At 37.1% G+C, this 27,641-nt stretch overlaps 1 protein-coding gene across 1 annotated transcript; it reads right to left on the minus strand.

Moving 5' to 3' along the window:
* Positions 1-793: 793 nt before the first annotated feature.
* LOC126971395 (6-phosphogluconate dehydrogenase, decarboxylating) lies at positions 794-27,167 on the minus strand. Its single transcript, XM_050817705.1, has 12 exons — positions 26,999-27,167; positions 23,570-23,681; positions 18,137-18,251; positions 13,537-13,688; positions 12,332-12,424; positions 10,949-11,099; positions 9,370-9,480; positions 8,720-8,863; positions 7,737-7,891; positions 6,476-6,565; positions 5,197-5,397; positions 794-3,011 (listed from the first exon to the last, which is right to left on the minus strand). The coding sequence occupies exons 1-12, from the start codon at positions 27,004-27,006 to the stop codon at positions 2,892-2,894; spliced, it is 1,452 nt and encodes a 483-aa protein (XP_050673662.1). The 5' UTR covers positions 27,007-27,167; the 3' UTR covers positions 794-2,891.
* Positions 27,168-27,641: the final 474 nt, after the last annotated feature.

The following is a 27,641-nucleotide window of genomic DNA, read 5'->3' on the forward strand; positions in this document are numbered from 1 at the left end:
ATGACATTAGTATTTTAATTGAGATGACCACTGACGTCATTGAACGTTGTTGGAGTTGACAATTAATATTGACTGTAATATTTACCTTTTTGCAATAGAAATCACTACAAATCGCGTCTTTTAATGTTAGTAAAAATATTTTTTCGATGTTACAAATCATATCTTTCTAGCTACGTAGCGTCTAGCGCAACCGTTCCTTCAAACGTTGGGGCTGGCGCGATCAGTTACCATCAAGTTACTGCAGTTCACTTGCAAATAATTGCTCTTAAAAAAAGTGGCGAACTCTTAAAAGTTCGAAGCGCATACGAAGGGGTACCACAGTGGTAGACCCACTTATCTACTACACGGCCACATTACCTCTGGATCTCGCTGGAACGTGAATAAGAGCATAGTGATAATTAGAATCAATCAATAAGACAGAAAAAATAAATAGTTTATTTATTAATCATATCCTAGGGATGCTTGTTTCGCACACCGTAACAAAGCAACGATGTAACGACATCGATGTCAGGTCGAGACAATGTAACCAGGTAACTTTCAAATACTTTTGTAAATAAAACAAGAGATGGCGCTGTTATAAAATGTATCAAGTTTAGGATATAATAATTTGTCAAACTTTCAGCTGCTGTATGACTAATTCGGTTTATGAGACTCTGACAGGCAGGCGGCGCTCGGCGTAGTAACCTGTGGTGCAAGAATACTAAAAATTGTATATACAATATGTATTGATAATTCGATTTTAACATTACAATATAATTATATTTAGGATAAATATGAAATTAAAAAACAAAACTGCAAAAATAGCCCTTTATTCTCTTAATACCAAACACAGAATCTAATAAATAACCCAACATTTTTTAAAAATGTATAGAGACGTACAAACCGACTTAATGTTATTTCATAAGCATTCAACAACCGATATATTTATTAATAAAAAAAAACAATAATAAAAATGGACTTAGTCCAATAAAAACTTAACTTTCAAGGAATGGTGCTTTTAAATATATTCCATGGCAATATTGCAACTATTTTAATAGAAATAAATGCTTAAGTTTTTTGAACAATAAATAAAACCTCAAATTTTTTACGACTTCAAGACTGTTCAAAACAATTCACCGTCCGTATGATACATAATAATACAACATAATTGATAATATAGACTTATTTTACAAAAATAGACAACTAATACATCATAATACAATAAATACTACAGTTAAAAAATCCATTTGTTCTATACCTTCTTAATTTATTACAATTTTAGTTTTTATTTGATTATATTACGTCTTATGTTCGTGAGAGTACAGTCATCAACATATATCACCTACAAATACGGGCATTAAAAATGTGGAACTTCATGCATCAAATTACTTTGTTTTGAGATATTAAGAGCCAAACATGGGATTTACTAAGTGGTAGCTCTGTTAAATTTGTGACGATGCACTGCTAATATATTTTATATGTTCGAGCATTGTGAAGATTTACAATTAGAGGCCAAAACGTTCAATCCATACTTCACGGCCTTAAAAGGCCAATGTGATGACTGTGAACGGATGGAATCACGAAAGGCTCGAACTTGATGGTAGGTGATCACCTCTAGGCCGGCTGCTAACTTTTTCAAGAAGAAGCAGAGTATATCTGATTTTAGAGATCATTAATAATGAAAACGGCTTAATAACAGATTGTCATTTTCAATATTGATATTAATTTAAACGATTTTGAACGGTTGTCAAACGTAACCCGGCCGTCATTTACCACAGCACAATATTGTCTACATTTAATTAGTTGGGAGAACATTGATTATGACGGTGACTGTACTTTTTGTAAATTTCTTATCCTCTTTCTTATTATTTTACATAAAACTGTATCAAATTTATATTGGAACTTTTCAGTAGCACCATTCAAAAGTATATTTTGTCTCTTCTAAGGAACATTGCACTTACATACAATTATTTTATAACTAGGGAATGTTATAATTATCAAAAATATTACTCTTACCGTCCGTCTGTGATAACAAATGTACGAAGTTCTTGTGCTTTCATGTAACAAGCTATAGTGCGGACAAGCGTACAAATTGTGTGTAGGGTATATCTTGGTCAAATTATTTCAGCTAAATCTTTGCTTAGATAATTTATACGTCTAGATGGACTGTGACAGCTGTGAACACGTCGAAAAAAAAAAGCGGCGAACTGTTAGCCTCTATTTTTAGCAACGCATGCACACTGAAACAAGGTGACTGGCGTATCGAGAGTGTGAGACATAGCTTTCGTGCACACTTAAGTAATAAACCTGGCCTGTTATGCGTTGCCTAACAGTAAGAAGCTCTATCTAGACATATAAATTATCTAAGACCGTCTGTTGTAATTATGTATGAGGGTAGTTGTAATTCAAGAACTACAAAGTATGTATATCTATTTAAGATGTTAAAAAGTTTTTACATTCTACACGCGTTTTAATACATTTTAAACAATCTATTTATTTGTACATTTTATTAAATACATATTATAGCGTATAGGAAACACACAGATTACACAAAATTCGGAGCTAGATTGTTAAAAAAATACTAAATTCAAAAAATGGTATATTAATTTAATTAGATGCTATTCCTAAATTCTGTCACACTTTGTTGGATAATGAAATGTGACATTGTGTGACAAGGAACAGGGGGGATGAAGACCTTTGTGACGTCACATCAGGGGGGTGGGGTAACAAAAAAGCAGGTGGGAGGGCTTTATAAGCACGGGTGGGGGCTTAAAATCAATAAAATTAGTGCGGCGTAATTTATGTATGGCCCCTTACAGTATAATAATATACTAATAATAATAATAAGAAATAATTCTTATTTTAGTTATACGTATATCGTACATTGCGAAGACAGAACGGCTACTGAGGGTTTACTTGGAGTAAGTAGACGCCGATACATCGCCGCCGTGTCCCGTCCAGTTGGTGTGGACGAAAGTGCCCGGATTGTCGAGTAACTCATAAGTATGCGCGCCGAAGTAATCTCGCTGCGCCTAAAAATTACAAATAGAAAAGAATATAATATATGTATTTTCAACAGAAACACAACTTGCTCGTAAAGTGAGCCTTATTACATCATTCTTAAGGCCATAATCCGAACTATAACACACACGTGCATAATAATATTACACACGAGTGCATAATAGAATCATCCCTATAAATTTAAGTTAGTACCTTACTGCAAATTATATGAGAGTTAGCAGAGCATTTTCAATTTAACCGGGTTATACGGTTTTTTTTGTAACAACAAAGAGGTTTTAAGCTGCTGTAAATCCATTTAAATTTTTAATAAATCAATATATCCCGATATATATTAAGACAAAAAAAATATTTATTATTATCCAATTATTTATAATTCACATTAATTTGTTATAAATTATTTATTACTTTAGTGAACATTGATTATGACGGTGACTGTAGTTTATTTTTTTTTTTTGCTAACTTCTTATCCGTTCGCTTATTATTTAACATTTTATTATAAAACTGTATTAAATTTATATTGGAACTTTACTTTAGCACAATTCAAATCTATTTGGGTCGTCTAAGGAACATTGCAATTATAATTTTGATGTAAGCTGTATGGTTGGTTATATGTAATCAATCACCCTACATTTGGCGCGTGCAAAATAAAACTTGCGGCGTCATAATTTTCATGTTTTGTTTGTATCGCATTTGTTGTTGTGTGTACATGTTTGTTTTTTCCTCGCAAGTGTGTTGTAAAAGTATAAATGAAACTCGTGAGCAACTTGCTCACTAGCCTTGCGAAATCGGCGCGTGACTCGCGCCGCGGTATGTCATAGACCACATAGACCGGCGTGATTTTGGCGGGCGGCCTATCAATGCGTATTATTACGTGTACTGATAGATTGTTTATAATAACGATTAAACAAAATAAACTATATTATAAACAAAATGAGGGTCAGAACTTGGTCATAGCGTGCCGTACGACACTTCCGATTTTGGTATATCTCAAAAATCTAGTGTCACTTGGCACTTGACGATTTCGGAAGGCTAGACACTCGGCTGATTAACCTTCAACCCACAGCCTCGTGTTTAATTATCAACTCAGCGCACTTGTACCATAATATACTATTTTGAGTTACATGATCTTCGTAACAATAATAATTCTACGACTAAAGGACTCTGACCGTGCTATGAACGTGTCAGGCCCACTAGCCCGTTCCGTTACCGACCAGCACCGTAGCGTGCCATGCACGGAGCGGCAAGTATTGTCGGCGGAATATGTTGTCGGTGGCGATACGCTCTGTGCACGACGCGCGGCGGAGTGGTGGCACCCGCGTTATAACCGCGTAAGATGGCCGTTATAACTGCGTAAGATGGCCGTTATAACTGCGTAAGATGGCCGTTATAACTGCGTAAGATGGCCGTTATAACCGCGTAAGATGGCCGTTATAACCGCGTAAGATGGCCGTTATAACTGCGTAAGATGGCCGTTATAACCGCGTAAGATGGCCGTTATAACCGCGTAAGATGGCCGTTATAACCGCGTAAGATGGCCGTTATAACCGCGTAAGATGGCCGTTATAACCGCGTAAGATGGCCGTTATAACCGCGTAAGTTGGCCGTTATAACTGCGTAAGATGGCCGTTATAACCGCGTAAGATGGCCGTTATAACCGCGTAAGATGGCCGTTATAACCGCGTAAGATGGCCGTTATAACCGCGTAAGATGGCCGTTATAACCGCGTAAGATGGCCGTTATAACCGCGTAAGATGGCCGTTATAACCGCGTAAGATGGCCGTTATAACCGCGTAAGATGGCCGTTATAACCGCGTAAGATGGCCGTTATAACCGCGTAAGATGGCCGTTATAACCGCGTAAGATGGCCGTTATAACCGCGTTGCCAATCAGGTGAATTACTACAACCGCGACAACAGCGCACAGGCACCGCTCGGATATGGCACTCGGATGATACGGAGACGATATGCGGACCCTCCCGTCACTAAAATCGTTGCGCACCGGCATGTCACGTGGATGATAATGAGATGACGCTCCCGTCATTAAAGCCGATACATACGACTTTGATACGTAATTGATACGCACTAGTGGGCATAGTAGAGCGTATCGTGTTGCTTGTCGTGTCTGATACGTTCATAGCACGGTCATGGTGTGATACGTTGTAGTGGGTAGAGTCCTTAAAAGTTTATTTAAACATACCTGGAGCAGGTTGGATGGAAGCATGGGACATCTATAGCCATCGTAAAAGGCGAGAGCTGATGATAAAGCCGGCACGGGCACACCGGCGAGGGCAGCCTGAGCCACAACCTGACGCAGCGAACCGTGCGTCTTCTGAAGAGTGCTGCTGAAGAATGGATCCAGGAGCAAGTTGCTCAGCTGAGGGTTCTTCTCGTACGCCTCCTGACGACACAGAGAGCAACACTTGTTGAGAGCAATACAGCACACTGTAAACGCCGTTTTGAATTACAATTTGAAAATGTCTAACATTTCATTCGTTGTATTGGGATAACTAGTGATTTTAGCTGTTTTAATCAATTTATGAATATAACTAGTAACGATCAGTTCGTCCCTCGGGTGTCTCCAGTGTACGCATTTTTTATTGAAAAGGAGGACAAACGATTGCAATTTTTAACAGGCCCAATAGAAGAGCATTTAGAAGTATTGCCACTAAGCCTGTACCGGTAAATGGTACTGCAACAGGACGGTGCGCCGGCGCATTACGCCCATACTGACCGACAGTACCTGGTCGCCGTGGCACAGTGGCTTGTCCGGCACGATCTCCGGACTTAACCCCGTTGACTTATTTCTGTGGGGCTTACCTTAAAGGAGTAATGTATACCACTGACTGTGAAACTGCCCAAGAAATGCGGAACAAAATAATTCCTGCTTGTAGCACGGTCTCCACACAAATGCTCCGCAATGCGACACGGTCCGTAGCTCGCCGAGCCGAATTATGTATTGAAAGGTAAGGAAGGAACATTGAACCCTTCCTTTAGTTGTGTTGCTGCAAAACCTACCTACCTACTTCTACCTGTATCATGTGTGATGTACCCGGGCTGTTTGGCAAGTACTTGTGATGAAATAACTAGGTATCTAGTTAGGTACCTAACCACCTAAGACATAATCAACATGACGTAATGTGGTGTTTTCTGTATATTTATTGTGAAACTCAAGGAGTGTTTAAAAGCTGCGCAGGATACAAATAAAAAGAATGATATGTACCTACGCTTTGATTATGTTATCAACGGCTCCGCCTAAAAATGGCGGCCTCTTTAAAAGTTAGGGTTGTCTAAGAAAACAAATTGAAACATAATATTTTTATTTTGTAGGGGCTTTTTTTATTTTATTTATTCAAATTTAAACATCACAATACTATTGCATATGACTTATATAACGTAGCATTGAAGGGATGTTATTACCTTTGATGATGATGGTCATACCGCAAAAGCCACATTAAAAACAATAGAACATAACTTACCTTAATGTTACCCAGGAAACGGCTTCTGATGATACAACCACCTCGCCACATCAAGGCAACACTTCCGTAGTTTAGATTCCAACCGTGTACCTGTTATTATATCAATTAACTTAATTATCATTATATTATAACACTAGGAATAAGGGATTGCTTGTAACTAATTCTAGTAGGCTTCATAAGATACAGCCTTTAAGGGTAAATGTATATATACACTTTTATAATAAAGTCCCAGCCACTGTTCAGGCATTATCTATAAATAAATTTAAATGTTTTATAAAAAATGGCTCTGTCGTAAATCCTATTACTCCACAGCTGAATATCTAAGTGATCGGACAGCCTGGAAATAGATTATGATTATTTTATAGCGATAGAAATGACTGTACAATATTGTATATTTTTATTGAAAAGAGCGCAAAAAAAGAATGCTGGCAGAGTTTCTTGCGCCGCTTCTTCTCTCTCAGAGCGCCATTTGTTTCCGAAGTGGTAGTAGTGTCTAGTATATTAGAAATGACATCAAAATGAATTCTAAGGGAATCAATTTTGAGAAAAAATAAATGCCTTTTATATGTACTGTTATTAACTGTTTAATCAATTAGTTATTAACTGTACGTGCCATTTAATAAGTAAGCTAGAGTTAAGGGCTCCTTCATTGGTATTCGTAATCAAATTTTACAATAAAAAACCAAACTATTCGGACTCACTCAGCATACATTCAACAAATTTATTAAAGCTACTTTGACAAGGAAGGCTTAGTATAGTATATATAGATATAATGATGCATGCTTCTTAGCTGATACACATAATATAATATAAGATACGCACAATATATTATATATTACCACATAATATATTAAGAAGGCATTACTAATAGTCTAAACGTTACTAACTGTTAAAATACGTTCCAATTTGAACTGTTTCAAGACACGCAGTGATGATACACATATGTAAGATGTGTAAGAATGTAAATATTTAAATGAAAATCTTTTTAAAGAATTAAAACGCATAATTACACTTGCTTTTACATTAGTTTTTGCGTATTTATCGCGTTTTTTATTATTATTATTTATTTAACCCAACGTTACGTGATCTTTTCAGTGCACATTTTCAGGGCGTTATAATCCTTTATAATGTGTTTCATTTTAATGTGTAACACTCGCGTTAATCAAAGAAAATACTAGATGTAAATAGATAATACCATTTTAACAAAAGTAAATATGTTGTGTTAAAATATGGATACATATAAAAATAATCCTATACATACCTTGGCTGCTTCTCTCATCAGCATAAACCCTTGGGCGTACGAGATGATCTTGCTGGCGTACAGAGCTTTTCGCACGTGCTCAAGGAAGGTAGCCCTATCACCGGTGAAGGCTGCGCTTGGAGACGACAGCACCTTACTAGCTGCCACTCTCTCATCTATTTAAAAAAAAGTGTGTGGGTACTTATACACGCAAGAAGTTATACTTCTTTGGCCTAACAAAGCAAAAATCTTTAAAATTATTAATTCCTCGTGCTATTCTACGTTTATAGAAAGAAAATTATTGTAAAAATCTTGCAACGATGGCTTTGACAATTGATTATTAAATAACGAATACGGCTATATGGGCTTGAACCCTTTGCCTATCCTAATAATGGACGATGAAACCAAAAAAAATAACGAATGTCGCAAACGTCAGAAAATTTTAGGAACCAAATTAACCCTGTTACTTTTGTGTTACAGTGTTGCGCGCGCATATAAAAATTTCACTCTCATAATTTTTTCATAACACGCCTAAAGAAGTATAACTTCAAAAACATGATTATTTATAACCATCATAACATCGCTCAAAAGATATCCACTGCTAGACAAAGGCCTTTCCCAAAGATTACCACGACAATCACATTATTCATCCTATTCCGGAGATCTCTGAATAGTGATTTTCATTATTATAACACTAGAACCAAGGGATTGCTTGTAATAAATTCTAGTAGGCTTCATAAGATAATAGCTTTAAAGCTAAATGTATACACTTTTATAATAAAGTTCCAGCCACTGTTCAGATATTATCAATAAATATATAGAGAATAATAGTACTGTATTGTGAAGGGCAGGGCGTATCAATTAATTACTGAACGTCCTGCTCGTCTCGTCCCTTATTGTCATAAAATTGGTTAAAACGCCGTAATCACGTACCTAAGAGCGATTGTATGAAAGATATGACGGTTTGACCGCTATAAGCATCAGCTATATAATTTGAATCAAACCTTTCAAAGCAGAGAGACACCGAGCAAACACTGCCTCGCCAATTAGAGTGACTGGTACCCCGTACTCCAAAGCGCTGATGCCTGTCCACTTCCCTGTACCCTTCTGTCCAGCCGTGTCCCGGATCTTCGGCATCAGGTATTGACCTGGTGATAAGAAAATGAAAACTCTTTATTAACTAACAATGCAATAATTACTATATTCAAAATACGATACCAAAGCACTCATTGGAAGCAATGACGTTCTATATATACGTATAGACACATCACTATTGTATAAAAACAAAGCCGAAATATGGAACATGCCACAAATTACACCAAAATAAGCTTCGACTGCTATATATCTATACATTGCCGTATTTACTACAGTTGTTTAAAATAACTTGGTCAATAAGCAGCAATGTAAAACAGTTGTTTAAAATAACTTGGTCAATAAGCAGCAATGTAAAACATTTATTCACTCAGGTTTCACTGAGACAGTGACAGTTGACACACTACTAACGAGAAAAGTGTGCTTACATTGTCTTTAAACACTTTTGCCGTTCCACTATCAGACTGTGAATGATATGTACATAGAACGTCATTGATTGAAAGTCATAAACTACTCCCCATTCGAAAATGAACGCATTTTCGTAGCAGTGTAATGAACTCACCGTCGGAATCCTTAAACTTGAGGATATCTCTTGTGATCTCTATCAGGAATGAGTTCAACTCTCCCTTGTTCCACTCGTCGAATATGTTGGACATCTCCTCTTGGTTCATCCCTATAAAATTTTTATTGAATTTATTGTAAAAATAAAACATATTATAAAGTTCGCTCAGAGGGCTAGGCGAGAGGGTTAGGCGGAGTTTCCCTGCGAATCAGAAATGAGGAGAACCAAAGTTACCGCAATGCCCAGATGATTGCGAATCTGAAGTGGCAGTGGGCTGGGCACATAGTTTGATGGTCGTTGGGGCAGTAAGGTCCTCACATGGCTACCACGCTGTGATGGTAGGCCTCTCACAAGATGGACCGATGATCTGGCGAAGATCGCCGGAATACGTTGGATGAGGGCAGCGCAGGACCGATGGTCGTGAAGACCTTTGTCCACAGCAGTGGACGTCTTCCGGCTGATATAATGATGATGATGATTTTAAAGGTTAAACCTAAAAAGCTAACCCAAAATATCTTAACTGCGTTTGTTTCGCACAAACAAGAGCGTTCCGGAGAGCTGTTTTAACCTGATTCCTGCCGCCGTATTCCACCTTCGTACGACACGCCAAAAATTAGGATATCATCCCAACCATCTAGTCTGGCAGTCGTCTACAGTGCGGTTTTCAAGGAGCTTTCTTCCACATACTAACAAGGTGTGGAATGAGCTTCCTTGTGCCGTGTTCCCAGGACGTTACGACATGGGTACCTTAAAAAAACACGTACACCTAAAAGGCCGGCAGCGATCCTGTGATTCCTCTGGTGTTGCAAGAGAATGTGGGCGGCGGTGATCACTTAACAACATGTGATCAGCACACTGCTTTGTCCTCCTTTTTCATAAACAAAATATTTTCTCTGTACCACACGTAAGTATGAGAAATTTCACAAGCCTTTTCGCCTCATACAGCCACATTGAGGAATCATTTGTCGGTAACTGTGGTCCCGAAGTGGTATGACTAAGGGATATTCGTCTTATTCTGAAAGCTATGGCATCTCAAAGGTCAGACAGAGTCTTTACCAGAACAATTAACATATAATTTCTAATCATAAATATATTGTGAATGTTACTTCTTTGATATCAATATAAAATCACTTTATTTATTTAGATCAAATAAATGGCACTTGTGAATATCTTTTTACCATCTAACACCACTTCGGAAAAGGTTGAGCGTTAGTGAGAAGAAGTCACTGCCGGCAAAATACACATTGCCACCACTTTAAACCAACATTTATAGCTCTATTGTTTTACAAAGTATTTTAATTAAAATCTATGTAAAGTCATACAACAAAAATACTAAAACGTCAAGTAATCAATGAAAAACAATGGTTATTGAGTACAGTAGATGCATCAATGTAATCAATCCATATACACTGTAAATAAATAAAGATAAATACTGTAAACTTTTTTTAAATTATTTATTTAATGCGTATAGTATGCGATAGCCATGAGCATGTCGGTGACGCGAACTCATAAGATTTTCTCCTACCAAAACGGCTAAAGAAATTTCACTTCGAAAACAAAAGAAGCAGTGTAAACATACCCAATACATCCTTCATTAAGTGTACCACTTCACATATGAGTTGCATGTCCCCGTACTCGATGCCGTTGTGAACCATCTTGACGAAGTGACCTGACCCATCCTCTCCCACCCAGTCACAGCATGGCTCATCATTTACTCTTGCACAGATGGCCTGGACATAAACTTACAATTATTAACAGTCAATCAATAGTGATTGTACTATTGTTCACCAATGGATAGCGTTGTTCGCGAGGAAGGTTTTAGCATACAATACGTTAAGTTTTCGATTATATTTTAATATATATAAATCCAGTGTCCTGAAGTTTGTTTCCAGTGAACTCCTAAAATAATAAAGGGATTTTAATGGGGATTACTTCAAAGAGTACAGTTTTATCCAACTTGAGAGATAGGATAGTTTTTATTTCGATTTAGAACCCATATTTATTTTTATTTCTAGTATATGTTTTATAGCGACATATTTTATATTTTGACAGTCCTGCTGTGAAACAATTTCGTTATAACAACAGGGAGCATTTTTTACTAAATAATTGTTAATGTTATGAAATATTATTCACAAATTCATAAAAAACAGTATTTTATTAATTATGTACGTAACAATGTCTTTCGGGTCAGCTTGTTTTTATATAAAATAAGAATATTAGTTGGAGGTGCCGGAAAAAATAAGCTTTGAGGTATAACAAAATTATGTATGGTCTATTTGTGTATCTTACATATATCTACAGAAAAGTCCACGATGTCATATGTCTATCTCAAAAGGATAATATACTATATCCATTTTAATACTTTAACATTGTCAATTATGAAGCGGTAATGTAAAAGCTGTTTACACAAATACGATATTAATCCTTATCATTTTATTACTACATATTATAAAATTATTCAGAAATACCAGATGAGTCATTCGATCGACTTCAAATGGCGTCTATGGATGAAGGCCCTTGTAAAGCAATCTGATGGTAAGTAATCACTTATTACATAAGATTCACATCGTCGGAATCACAAGTGCTGCTTCATAGAACGTCGAATAAAAGTACCTATGTATGAATTCGAAGAAAGAAATCTAGCTCTATACTTAGTGTCCACGGTTTTACTTATTGCTCCACCGAGACTTCAACAAAACAAAAGAAGAAATACTTTTTTTGGTGTCACAAACATGTTTGTTGTAACAAAACAATAATAACTCCAAACCTTTGAGATCATATTACGAATTGCTTGTCCAAGCGTGTCGCGACGACACAAATATATTCGCCTTATCGCAACAATATGGCCGCAGCATAATACCATAATTACCATAATTACATCTTGTTATAATGACAGTGTCACATCCAAGTCGCATATCGCATTATTGTCCGATGCGGGTTTTAAATAAAAAAAGCATATAACCTGGAATATGGGTTTCACGTGCGGCCACGCTTTTGTGTGACCACCGGGCATCAGGGAAGGTCCATACCTGGCGCCGTCTTCACCTCCACTTACCTGGGAAACATTGACATTATTTTATAAAAATCATCAATGAAGCATGAACAAACATAATATAGACAAATATGGATTAATATCTCTTATACAAAGCACGTCATGCTCTAAACTCTGCCTACGAGGGTATTAGACAGTGGTTTCGTTCAGTTCAGTGTTTCGACCGCGCTTTGAATACAACGCCACGTGTTCAGTGAAAAACTGTCCAACCTAGCAGCATATCGAAACTTAAATAGGATGGAGTGTCGTATTTCAAGTAAGTGCGCCTTTAAATTAACAAAATTGTGTAACTAACTTAAGATGTTTTTGATGTCGTTGCTTCGTGTTCGCGTCCGTCTCACGCGTGACGTAGTTACTACCCTAATGAGCGCATACAATATAATCTGAACATTACCTCCACCAAATAAGTTGTTAATATGAAACGAGATAACTCGTGGGACTTCAAGCACAATCCAAACTGGAACGAACTAATTCAAAAAATGGCGGCCCATATGTTGACATCTTCTACTTACTTCTACTAATAGTTTTCCTGTACACTTTAATTTGATAGTTTTGCTGTTTACATTCTTACTCATTTCATTGGCGTTACTTTACTTTACAACAAAATAAACTGTACTTTTATTTTTGAAGGGAGGGGATACTTCTTATGGGAGGGTAAAGTGCTTCGTAACGTAACTCTTAAGCGTTACGGCGCCTGTTTGTCTGGCTTCCCATTCTCTCACGCATACGGCAACGGTAGGCAAGCTCCTCCTCTTTCACTCTAGCCAATTGTCTAAGAGGTGGTCTGATAATGTCATATACGCTGGAAAAGACTGGCTTATATTGGGACCGTATAGTGTGGGACAAAATGTAGGCCTTCACCCAAAGAGGGGTCCATACTATAATTAATACATAAATTATTAAGAAATAGACAAAAACTTACTAACATACATTTTTTTTTCTTTCTTAATTCTTATAATATTAGGCTTAAGTTTAGGTTACTTAATAACAATAATTATAAGGTTTTTAATTTTTAAATTTAGTTTAATTTAATTATTTAATTTAATATAAAAGGCTTTTTTCAAATTTTTTTTTATTTAAATTTTTTTTATTATATGATGACAAAACAAACTTACACCCATACCAATGTAGTAGATACCAGTGTCTGCCAGCTTCTCACACCACCGCTGTGTATCCTTGTACTGGGAGTTCCCACCATCAATAATGATGTCACCAGGCTCCAGTAATTTAAGTAACTTCTCAACAAAGTCATCAACGGCAGATCCAGCTAAAATAAAACATCAATTGAAACTATATGCCACAGTGTGCTTTACAGAAACCCAAAAGTAACCATCGCAACCACAGACAGGATCCAAATAGATGCCGCGAGTGTATGTACTTCGCGTGTCAAAAAGAGAAGCAATGCTCTTCCTTTGACGCTTTTATTTTATTTTTAATTATGATTTATAATACATTGCCGATTTTAGTAAGAAGCAATACCGACTATTGATGTACTGAAAACGTCAACTAATGTTGAGGTGAGTGGCTAAACGTTAGGCTCGATGCACTGGAATTTTTAACGACGTCACAGTAGGTACAATAAAAGGGCACGCTTGGTTTTTATACAGACGGAGAGATTTACGTTATCTACTTGGATCTATAAAAAGGCATAAAAGGCATTTATTTTCTCAAAATTGATTCCTTTAGAATTCTTTTTGATGTCATTTATTATACTACTAGATACTACTACCGCTTCGGAAACAAATGGCGCTCTGAGAGAGAAGAAGCGGCGCAAGAAACTCTCCCAGCATTCTTTTTTTTGCGCTCTTTTCAATAAAAATATACAATATTGTACAGTCATTTCTATTGCTATAAAATAATCACAATCTAGTCCCAGGCTGTCCGATCATTTAGATATTCAGCAGTGGAGTTATAGGATTTACGACAGAGCCATTTTTTTTATAAAACATTTAAATTTATTTATAGATAATGCCTGAACAGTGGCTGGGACTTTATTGTAGAAGTGTATGCATTTACCCTTAAAGCTATTATGTATCTTATGAAGCCTACTAGTATTAGTTACAAGCAATCCCTTATTTCTAGTGTTATAATAATGAAAATGAAAATCACTATTAAGAGCAAAAAGGTGACGATTTTTGTGAACATATATTAAATTTTCATAAATGTACTGACAATGAACAGTCATAATATTTATTTCTTTAAATTTTTCTTTGAGAGACTGTCTATAACCAAGCTGATATATAGCACGAACAGCTCTCTTTTGCAGTGCAAACACTATATCAATGTCAGCAGCATGACCCCATAGTAATATACCGTACGTCATGATGCTGTGAAAATAACTAAAGTACACTAATCTAGCGGTCGCAACATTCGTGTACTCTCTAATCTTTCTAACTGCATATGCCGCAGAGCTGAGTCTATCTGCTAGATGGGTAATATGTGGACCCCACTGAAGCTTTTTATCTAACGTGATACCCAAGAAGACCGTAGTGTCCACAAGTTCCAATCTCTGGTCATTTATAAGTACGTTGGTTTGTACCTCCGCTGTGTTTGGTGTAATGAACCGTAAACACTTTGTTTTTTTACTGTTTAAGTGCAGATTATTCGTCTCAAACCAACGCACTATCTTTGAGAGTGCATTGCTTACCTCGTCATCAATATCCGCACGTCGCTTCACTTTAAAAATAAGTGAAGTATCATCAGCAAACAATACAATTTCATGGCTATCATCTACCACAAACGGTAGATCGTTAATATATATAAGAAACAAGAAAGGACCGAGAATAGAACCCTGTGGAATACCTATTCCCACAGGTTTATCCGAAGACCGCTTGCAATTTACATCGACTATCTGAACTCTATCGCTTAAATATGATTTTAACAGATTTAGGGCTCTATTTTTTCACTCCATAATGCTTTAGTTTTAGGAGTAAAGTTTCAAGGTGGACGCAGTCAAATGCTTTTGACAAATCACAAAAAATGCCCAATGCACCTCTTCCCAGGCGTCAAAGATGTGCTCAATGAGTCTAGCACCCGCATTAATTGTTGATTAGCCCCTAGTGAAACCAAACTGATTTTTGTTCATTAATTTACAAAAATGCATTTGTAGCTGTTGAAGCAAAAGTTTTTCAAAAATTTTACTAAAAACAGGCAGCACTGAAATAGGTCTAAAATTAGCAGGGTCAAAAGAACTGCCCGATTTAAACAAAGGTATAACTTTGCTGTATTTCATGAGGTCAGGGAACACACCCTCATCTATGCATTCATTAAATATTATTGCTAATTCATGTGCTATAATGTCAAGTATGTATTTTACAATATTAGTCGAATGGTCTAGGAATAGGTCTTTTGTATTTTTTAGGTTAATTAATTTGAAGATTTTTATTATATCGCTACCTGTAACATACTTAAATTTCAAATCAGTGGAAGATACTGGTACGTGTAATTTAAGCATATCATATACTGCTTTTGGCGAAGAGTTAAGGTCTTTGGTCGTGACAATCGGGATTTCGGAGAAGTATTTATCAAATTCATTTGCAATTTCTATTTCCGAATTTATAACGCGATTATTAATATTTAAACAGATAGAGGTGTTACGGCAATTCGATCTACCAGTTTCATTGTTAATTACACTCCAAGTCGCTTTTACTTTATTATTACTGTTTTTAATTTTATCTGCAATGAAACGTGTTTTCGCTATACCCATTGTTGCATAATCATTAAAACTATGTTTGTTGTTTACTGTCACCGTTACTGGAGTCAAAATCCTGTCAAATTCCACAGAAGGAATTGAAGACTAAGTTATAGTGAAAATTAGCAGTTTCGCCACAGTGTAAAAATGGTATCGTATTTACCAAATTATTTCTAAACCTCTCAAGACGGCTACCCGTAACTGGTATAATCGTCACCTTTTTTGGTCTGACATTGTCCAATCTTGTATTTACTTTTATAAGTTGCCCACTATGGTCGGACTGAAGATTATTAATTGTATATGATATGTCTGTGATCGCAACAGTAAGATTTCAAATGGAGTATCGTGCTTTCAGTAAGTACTTTAAGGGTAAATGTATACACTTCTATAATAAAGTCCCAGCCACTGTTCAGGCATTATCTATAAATAAATTTAAATATTTTATAAAAAAAATGGCTCTGTCGTAAATCCTATTACTCCACAATTGAATATCTAAATGATCGGACAGCCTGGGACTAGATTGTGATTATTTTATAGCGATAGAAATGACTGTACAATATTGTATATTTTTATTGAAAAGAGCGCAAGAAAATAGAATGCTGGGAGAGTTTCTTGCGCCGCTTCTTCTCTCTCAGAGTGCCATTTGATTCCGAAGCGGTAGTAGTAGTAGTAGTATTTAGCAGTTATTAGAAATGACATCAAAAGGATTCTAAAGGAATCAATTTTGAGAAAATAAATGCCTTTTATGCCATTATATACCGCGCGTTTTGTGAGAAATTTCAAGCCTCGCACAACCACTTTGTGGAATCAATTACCGGCTGCAGTTGTCCCGAACCGATACGACTCAGGGACCTTCAAGCGTAGAGCTTCATCCCAAATTAAAGGCCGGCAACGCATCTCTTAAGCCCTGGTGTTTCAGATGTCCATGGGCGGTTGCCTTACCACTTCCCATCTCATGACCGTCTTAGCCGTTTGCCCCCTCTTATACATATAATAAAAAAAAATATATTTAATTATTTTTGTATATAAAATTATTGAAATTTAGTTTTAAATAAAAAAAAACATCACATCGTTTGGTCATTATTCTTTCTCACCAAATACGTGTTTTGCTACGCGTCGATGTCAGCATAAATGTAAACTATTGATTTGTACGTGTAGACTTAGAATAAGTATATTACATTCTAGACCACTAACCACAATACAGTAATAGAACAGTACTTTATCTTCAAACTACAGCGCCCGAATCGACGCACGCACACATACACACGATTTACACCCGCCGCTAATCAATCTTGGGAAGAAAAAACCATTGAGTGCCACGACGTACGCCGCCTAGACTGGTCAAATGGCCGAGTTAAATTAACTGTTCCGCGCAGTCCGCGTCGTCAATCTTGTTGTATATGTACCAATATTATTAATATAAGTATAAATTTCAAGGAGACCGCTGAGTTACGCTAGGTAATAGAGCATTACCTACTTATATTTTTATACTTGTCAATGTGTGTGTTAGCTTTTGGTTTAAATTGTGTGTAATTCTATCCGAATTCACTCCATTATAAGTTCAAAGTGAAATAGCTCTTCCTAAATACAAATTAAGCTAGAAATCGAATGAGGTACAAGTATGCTATTATGTCACTTGAGCACTTTTTGAAAAAACTAAGGAGATAATGCCAAGCGTAGCTGACAGTTTATGACTTGTCAATCAAAATCGGTTATAGTAACAATAGATTCGCTTACCTTTTCGATCTTGCTGTAAATCCGTTAGAAATGTGCCCGAGAATAACACTTCAAAAACTAAACAATTTGTTATGTTTTTAAAGTGATAACCCTCACCACTTCTAGGATTAATACACAAATAAAATTTGAAAAACAAAAAAGGTTTAACGGTTAGCTCAGTTGGGATAGCACTGGCACGGAACGCCAGAAGTCGTGGGTTCGAGCCCCGCATCGTTCATAAAATTTTGTTTCTCAAATTTTATTTGTGTTCTACAAAAACTAACAATCAATTAATTTTAAGAACACACCTTTTACCAACAGCATGACTTTTCGTGGCTTTTTCAATTTAGCAACCATGTCTTCCAGGGATTTAGCACCAATTATTTTAGTTCCTTTGGCCCCTTTATTCAGGAATTCATCAACCTATGGAATTAGCATGGAATTGAAATCATATTATATATTTTTAATCAGGCAACATTGACATACAATAAACAACTAGACTTACAATCACGCTCATAAATTGTCTGAAGCACAACTCTGCCTACACGTCTATTAGGCAGAGTTTTCGTTCAGTTGTGTTTCGACCGCGCTTTGAATACAACGCCACTCAATAACAAAGTGTTCAGTGAAAAACTGTCCAAATAACAGCATATCCAAACATAAAAAGGATGGAGTGTCGTATTTCAGGTAAGTGCCTCTTTAAATTAACAAAATGATGTAACTAACGTTTTTAATCATTTTGCTAATAAATCACATTTCAATTGCTAAAACAAAATACATCGCCAACGAAATCAGACGGGCGTCTCATTCGCACATTACTGCTACGAAGTAAGGTGTTAATTTGAATTAAATGTTTAAATGATATCTGTGTAACTTAACACATTTATACAACGTCGCTCGGACATTATTTGATGACCTTTTAATAGGCGATTGTGAGTCTAGTTGCTTAAAGTACGTTCAAAGTCTAGCAAGGAAATGTTGCGATGCGAAATCTCTTGATTCTTACAGATCACTTGTTGTTGTACCTACAATTTTGCACGATTAAAGATATTTTGGCTGTGTTGCAATCCTTACATTTTCTTACATACAGCCAGCCTATGCTGCTATGCCAACATTAAATTGACACTAATTAATTATTCGAGCCCCGCATCGTACATACGCATATCGCAGCGCTCCGACTAGATACCGAACTACCAAAGAACAATAACTCTTTTATTACGGCAACTATTAGATGCTTGTGTGCGTGCCATCTTGACACTCAATGGCATCATTCAAAGTTTGTAACATAAGCTTCGTGTTATTTGACATTGAAAGTAATAAAATACAAAATACTTACTGATGATACGTGATCCCAGTGTCTTTCTTATTTCTTGTAGCATTATTTTTACAAAGTTTTACTACGCAACCCGGCATTTTAGTTTCAATTATTAGCAAAGTTTAACAGAACATGTGGCACGTCAACGTCACACATTGTTCGAGACTGGCTCGAGTACGCCCACTTGGGCGTAGTATTAGTTTCCGCACTTTGCGACTACGCCTGCGTTATCTAGTTGGACCGCAGCGGAGACCAATCCTTAATCTAAGTTTCGTATAAATAAAATTTAAATACTAACAGGTTGTTCCGTAATTTTTTTTTATGGAATAGAAGGACAAACGAGCGTACGGGTCACCTGTTGTTAAGTGATCTCCGCCGCGCACAATCTCTTGCAACACCAGAGGAATCACAGGAGCGTTGCCGGCCTTTAAGGAAAGTGTACGCGCTTTTTTTGAAGGTACCCATGTCGTATCGTTCCGGACACACCGCACAAGGAAGTTCATTCCACAGCTTAGTAGTACGTGGAAGAAAGCTCCTTGTAAACCGCACTGTGGAGGACCGCCACACATCCAGATGGTGGGGATGATATCCTAACTTGTGGCGTGTCGTGCGAAGGTGGAATTCGGCGGCAGGGATCAGGTTAAACAGCTCTTCGGAACACTCCCCGTGATAAATAGTAAACAGGATCGTTTCACTAATTTGGTGCAACATAAGACTGGCACAAGGTCATTGTCCAAAGGTAAATTTGAAATACCCATGGTACAAAATTACTATGGAGATAGAACATTAAAAAAACGAGTTCCATACTTACTCAACAGTTTACCCGAGGACATAAGACGTGAGCCTACACTTGTTAAATTTAAAAGTTTATTAAAAAAATACTTGTTAAATACGTTATAACCATTTATGTAAATTTATTGTATATTGATAAGTTATTGAACTTACTTAATAATTTATAAGCTATGTTTATGTAAAGCGAGTTACCTGCAGTCAAACTGCGTAAGCAGTTTTGCGGGGCATGGTGAAAAAAATAAATTGTAACTTTCATGAATAAATAAATAACATACATACATACAAATGCGGTAGAAGACACAAAATGAAGCGACGTTTCTACGCAACGCCAAGTGATCCAGCCGTTCACAGAGCACTAGGTACCCGACAATTCGAGCTGCTCTGCGTTGCACGCGGTCAAATGGATCGAGCTGATACTAGGGTGCGCCAGACCAGAGATGACAGCAATACTCCATGTGTGGCCGGACCTGCGCTTTGTAGAGCGCTAGTATGTGGGCCGGCTTGAAGTAATGCCGTGCTCTATTAATGACGCCCAGTTTCTTTGAAGCCAATTTGGCTTTGCCCTCCAGATGACCACGAAATTGGCAATCGCTCGATATTTTGAGACCCAGTATTCCGATACTAGGCGAGGCTTTAAGGGAAGTGTTGTCGAAGAGCGGTGATACGACAAATGGGGTTTTTTTTGTCGTAAACGCACAAACTTGAGTCTTCTGGGGGTTAAATTGGACAAGGTTCAATTTACGATTCCGCGACCTTCTCAAGAGAGGACTCGATAGAAGACACAAGTTTCTCCCGGCACTGGTCGACGATTTCCCGAGAGAGACCTGCATGGCCCATGTATACGGCATCACCAGTGCTGTCGTCTGCATAGCAATGAATGTTGGAGGTGTCCAACATATCATTGATATGCAGAAGAAACAGCGTGGGAGACAACACACACCCTTGGGGCACTCCAGCATTAACGGGCTTCGGGTTCGAGCATAATCCGTCGACAACGACCTGTATGCTGCGCCCAGTGAGGAAGCTGGAGGTCCACTTGCACAAGCTCTCGGGAAGCCCAAATGATGGAAGTTTTGAGAGGAGCGCCTTGTGCCATACACGATCAAAGGCCTTCGCTATATCCAGGCTAACTGCCAGGCCTTCCCCCTTGCTTTCAATAGCCGCAGCCTATCTATGTGTTAGGTATACCAGAAGATCACCTGCCGACCGACCATGGCGAAACCCGTATTGTCGGTCGTATATCAACTGGTGACCCTCTAGGTATACCAAGAGCTGACGGCTAATTATGCTCTCCATGATTTTGGAGAGCAGGGAGGTCATAGCAATAGGCCTGTAGTTTGCCGGATCCGAACTGTCTCCTTTTTTTGGATCGGATGGACAAGGGCTGACTTCCATGAGTCAGGGACTACGACTTTAGAATAAGAGTGCCGGAATAAACGCGTTAGCACCGGCGTCAACTCAGGGGCACACGTTCTAAGCACGATAGGAGAAATGCCATCCGGCCCGCTCGACTTCCTGACGTCCAACGTAAACAGAGCTCGCCTAACAGTTTTCTGTCTGAACTGTACTTCAGGCATAGAGCTCTGACACCGCGGCATGGTCGGCGGTGTTTTCCGTTGTCGTCAAGAGTCGAGTTGGAGGCGAAAAGAGTGCACAAGAGATCGGCTTTCTCTTTTGCCGTATGGGCCAGGGTGTCTGTGTGTGTCCATTCCTCATGTGCAACGGCGGCATGGACGGCTGGCTGAAGTTACCAAGAGCAGCTTTCGACAACGACCAGAACTTGCGTATTCCGGTCGGGCAAATGGAAAGCTGCTCGCCGATTTTGACGACGTGTTTTGACTTTGCACGGGCGATTTGCCGCTTAAAAAATCTGGAGGCACGGTTGTATTTCCTCTTAAGAACTATGCAGTTCGGATCCTTTGTGCCCAGCGCCGCAACCCAAGTTCGATACGCCTGTTTTTTGCAGTCAGATGCTGCTTTAACTGACGCATCGAACCAGGGCTGTGATCTGCCACCGATCGGTACTACAGAGCTTGGTATAAAAATATCCATGCCCTGTAGTATCACATCGGCTACTGCAACGGCGCAGGCACTTGGATCATCCGAAGGGAAACAAACCTTGCTAGGATGCAAAAAACTAACTATCGGGATGTGTAGTCAGCAGAAGATCTAATAAGGACGGCATGTGGCTATCCACATCCGGGAGCCGCGTTGGCGTCTCAACCAATTGGGACAGACCATACGCCAATGCAAAATTATGCACAGATCGCCCTGCGTAGTCTGTAGTGCGTGATCCAAGCCATTCGGCATTGTGCCCGTTGAAATCACCCAAGACTACGATTTCAGCGGAGGGGATCTGTGCAAGCACGTCTATGAGATGATCGGTTTCTGCGTTAAGACTATGGGACCTGTAGACACACGCATAGATGCGGACGCGGTCCTCTAAATCTTCGCGGAGCCAGAGAGTGGACAGGTCCCTGCCCTCAAAATTGCCGAGACGGCGACAGCAGATATCCTCCCTAACGTACACACATAGCCCGGCATGAGGCAAAAAATTTTGCTCAATTTTGTACCCGGGGTACGTTAAATATGACGAATCGCTAGGTCGAGATATCTGCGTCTCCGTAAGGAAACACACGGCCGGCTGCGCCGTCTCAAGGTGGTGGTGGACGGCGTTTAAATTAGAGTGAATTCCCTTGATATTGCAAAAGTCCACGTTGAGTGTGGAGCGGGGTGCCGTGGTGTTACTGCCTCGTTTGTCCTTGGTCATGCTCGGTTCTGTGCCCTTCCCAGAATACGAAGGGCAGCCCGAGCTAGAGTGCTCGGGGAGGGATTCTCCGACTCTGGTAGAGCCGGTACCCTCCTGGGGTAAAATATTTTTTAGATCCGCTGTCATATTTGGGTGGAGGGGGAGGGGGGAATGGCCACCGGTCCTCGACACTAACCTATGCGAAACATAGCGGCACTAGGCCGCTACTTCACGCCGGTATTTTGTGCGAGTGTGGTAATTAACTCGGACGAGTCTGGCCCGATTGTGCTGACGTCAAGACGGCAGCGTGACTCTCTCACTTCTAAAAAGCCCTTAGTCGCCTCTTACGACACCCATGGGCCTAGGACTCCCCTTTTTTTTACGCCCCGGGGAAAGTACAGGGCATTTTATTCTCCTTTTGCAAAAACAAACACCTTTACATTTCTATTACCGAAGCTTTACAGTTGGAGCCATGCAAATCAGTCAATGTAGATAAAGTACAGGGCAAATTATTACGGATAATTGGTTTATTTAGGTGAATTTATTTTACTTTCGTGAAAGGTTTCATTATTTTTATTTTTTTATGCTTACGATTAAGTAGTTCTACCCGTTTATTCATTTAATGTCGCCATTGTAACGCCACACTTTATTAAAAAAAACGAACTGTCAAAAAATCTCTGTGTCAATTAAGCAACGAAAATTCGAATTCGCCAACAAAACGAAAACTTACGTAATGAGCGGAATCATAATTTAATTCATTAGATACTCATATAAAAGTCAAATAAGAGATATTCTTATTTTTTAAATTATATCCTGGTAATCACCATTAAAAAATTAAATATTACTATGTATATACGAATTATAATATGTATTTGAAAGCAATACCTTTTCAACAGTTCTATTGTATGCGCACACAACAAATCCTTTTGAATCCATGTTTAGTATGAGATTTTGTCCCATCACAGCCAGACCGATCAGAGCAATATCAGCTTTAGACCTAGAAAATTCACATTATTATTTATTATTGAAGTTATACGTATTTTGGCGCGTTAGGAAAAATTATCAGAAATAATTTTGAAGATGCGCGCGCACACCGTCACCCACATTTGACACCCTGACGTTAGCTGGGCGACTAGACCATTTGTGTCATACCAAGTCTCTAGTAACTTATATGTCAAATACAACCAATGAACTAGAATTAAATAAATTTCAAAATAAATAGTTTAAAAATTAAAAATAATAATTTCCCTATAATTGAATAAAAATAATTTAATGATTTATAATGAGACATTATTTAATTAAATTTTGCGGAATGATAATATTTTCATTGGTTGTATTTGATACCTTCTTTATAACAATATTGTTCTTTCTACAATAGAAATAATTTTTCTATTGTTTTATTACACCAAAGAAAAATAATTTCTTAGGTGTGTACATAAGTATATACACATTTTGTTTATTTTATTTGGAACAGTAGCACTTAAAATCTGTATTTCTATTGTACCTTCTACATGTGTACGGGCGCACGCCCTATGCTCGTTGTGATGAGGTAGTTGGGCAAATGTTAAGAGAAATTATTCCCTTACATAATTGGAGGTCTTCATTGTATATAAATCACATCCTCCAGCCCTATGACCTTAAGGGGTGCAGTATCCTCGGGGCACAAGTGGGTTAGGTCATCTGCCTGGATTTTGAAGGCTTTAAGGCATCCCACTGTCATTGTGGCAATGGCCTCACCCTCCAGAAGGATGAGGTCTTTGTATGCCTCTTGGCAAAAACTACAGAGTCCAGATTCACTGAGCCCCATTCAGATACAAAAAACAACAGCAAACGAACTAACATATCAAGAGTGTAAGTGTATCTAAGTTTATAACAAGTCCTATATATATATATATATATATATATTATATATATATTCTCATGTATTTATTGCTGTTTTAAGGCATAATAATTATACTCTACTCAAAAAACACTAACTAAAGAGAATATTAAAAATCTTATGTCACAATACATATGTTTGGGATAAACTATGAAAATGAACAAACTTTAATGAAAATTTCTACACTGAGTTCTAAATTTAGTGTAGTGTCGCAGGCAGAGGGGGATGATAGGGGAAGTGGAAGGGAGACATGTCCTCTCTCCCCTGGCACCACTGCCAAGAAAAGGTAACAGACCATTTTTTGAATATCAAATTTATGTAACCTAACCGTAAAACATAAAAGTAACTTAAAAGGCCATGTAGAAGTCCCGCTTTGCGCAACTCTTATTTAAAAAAACCACAAACATCCCCTTCGACCTGGCCTGTCCGAGTCGGGATATGACTCAAGTCTGAAACTTGCTTCACTCGCTTTTACATCTTACTCCTTAGTTCTTCTAGTGGTGTCTCATACACGCCCATGTAAACTAAGTACACTAACTATCTTCTAATGTATCTAGGTTGTTTTATAAGTCAAGTGATCAATATTTAACTATCAAACACGTAATTTTTTCATGATAATTTTCACTTGAACCGAATTTTAAATTTTAAAGTTTTTATTAGAATATAATATAAGTAGTTTTCACATAATAAGTATTTATTTTTGGGTCTATGTAGATGATGTTATATCACAAAATTTACCACTCATCATTGAGGTTTTTTAATTGTATTGAATTCTAAATATTGGCTATCAATATTCACCCCCCTATGTCATTCGCGTCATTTACCTCTGTCAATCATTTTCGACGATCTTTCAGACTTCTGTGCACTCCATTTTCTCTTATTATCTAATTTATAGTTAGAATTTTTTTTAAATTTCTCAAAATTACATTATAATAAGAATGGTAGTTATGATCAGAGATCTAATATATGCCTTAATATCATATACATCTCAACTCCTGGGACACAATATTAAGTCCAAGCCTAGTTCAGTTGGTCCAACAGTATAGATAGAATAGTTTTTATTATTTATATTAATTATTTTTATTTCACATTTTTTTTTTAATGAATTTTACTATAATTTTCATTTATGGCTAACAGTTTGACAGTTCTGCTGTGCCATTATTTCATTGGAAGAACAGGATCTATTCAGAAATATATTTTTGTTTTATTTCTTACTCCTTTCATTTGTTTGGATCTTTGCCATAGATTTGTCTGATCAGCTAGCATGTACCTAAAAATTATTATTCTTACATGTGCGATATTAGACAAATACTATAAAAAAATTATCCATATTAACTTTATTTTTCATTAACAAAAACATTGTGTGGTAAAAAAGTTATTGATAAGGAAAAATTTTAGTTTTGTGATTGGTACATACTAATGGTAGATAATAAACCTTGAACAAATAATTGATGACTATTACTAATTTGTTAGTGCTATTATTAATATAATTAATAATAGCACAATAATAATTATTCCAAGGGTCAGCAACACGTCGAACCTGGCACCACCTTCAATATACAAATATCTTCAAATTTGCTGTTCTCCTGGAGCACCAAACTATAAAAAACTGGCACACACCATCGGTGCAGTTTTGAACATTAATTTTAGGCCTTGTGTTTTATAATTTATATATTTTTTTTAAATGGTACAATAAATATGTAGCACTTAATTAATATCAGTTGTTTTTTCTGGACCTCAATAAAAATTTTCCACATACATCCATGTGACTCCACCTTTAACTACTGACCGACCCCTGTTCTAGTCTATCAATACTAGTATAAATAAATCTGCAGTCAATATACTTTTATAGTTCAAAAATGGCAAATCCACAATTGATAAAAATGTATGTGTGTTAATGCACATATATATGTTATATGAATTCAAAATTAAACTCTTATGACAATAATAAGAAGCAGGCATAGCTATCTTTTTAGCAACAATTACAGCAAACAATATTAATTGAATCCTATGTAAAGTTAATATTACTTATTATGACGGTTTTTGTGGCTTATGTATTTAAAGTATAGAAGTATGTCATATTTTAACTAATAATATATATAACTAGTATGTTATTTTGTATGTCTAATTATTCACTAACAAAATATCGCAAACATTACCATAAAAAAATTAATATTTAAAAATAAATTTATTAAACAGTAGGTAAATATTTAAGTGCCTGCACCTATTTGTGAGAATTATAGGATATTCTCACAGGAACACAGCTGCCTGCCAAATGAAAATAATACCTTAATCAAATGAGCAATGCAAGAATTTTCCTTCCTTCAATGTTATTGAAAGTCAAAGTCACGGTAGGTCAGCGGTTTTAACTTAAAATTCTAAGTAAACAAGTAATAAATATAATCTCATAATAAATAAGACAGAATCAGACTTACTGCGCCATTATTTGTTTAAAGATAAAAATTATAAGAAAATCACAGCAAAAATGTGGCTTATTATAACTTAACAGCGGTAGAAGCTCGAGTTCCTCGTTTGCTTAGCTCACTTGCTGAGTGCTGACCTCAAAATGATTAATCATTAGTGAGATTTGAATATTGAAATATTTCATACTTTTAAGTTTTAACAAGAAACCCTTCCCCGTATGATAGACAATGACAGATGTCATTGTCTATGTTAACTGAAGCTAGTTAGTCGGTATGTACATTACAAATAGAAAGGACAAGCGATATACAACGTAGCCTGAGATAGAACGGGACAAAGCCATTGGTCTTGCATCTCTATCGCGTAAATCCATTTTATTCTTTACCCCAATGTCAACTCTGAGGCAAGCAAACTAGATCTGTCAGTTCATCGAGTGTTTTTGTGATTTTATTGTTTTTAAACATATTTGTAGTGAGATACAGATTCCTTTCAACCTATAAAAGTTAACGTCATTATAGGTTGTTGTGTGTCTGGCATCCAAAGCCGTAGTGAATATAAAAATCCAGGAGTTAGCTTCCACACATAAGCTTGCTTTTCACATAAGGTTTTCAATATAATTTGTAACAAACTCGTATCAAATAAATTTTATATGAAATT

This window comes from Leptidea sinapis, chromosome 23 (genome assembly GCF_905404315.1).
Source record: "Leptidea sinapis chromosome 23, ilLepSina1.1, whole genome shotgun sequence".
Classification (NCBI taxonomy): Eukaryota; Metazoa; Arthropoda; class Insecta; order Lepidoptera; family Pieridae; genus Leptidea; species Leptidea sinapis.

Bases quoted from the DNA above. Each gene is read 5' to 3' on its own strand.
- LOC126971395 (XM_050817705.1), bottom strand. The intron at 11,100-12,331 runs GTTATATGCTTT...GTTTATGTCCAG, and splicing joins ACGTGAAACCCATATTCCAG to GCCATCTGTGCAAGAGTAAA. The intron at 9,481-10,948 runs GTATGTTTACAC...AAAATTTTATAG, and splicing joins CTTAATGAAGGATGTATTGG to GGATGAACCAAGAGGAGATG.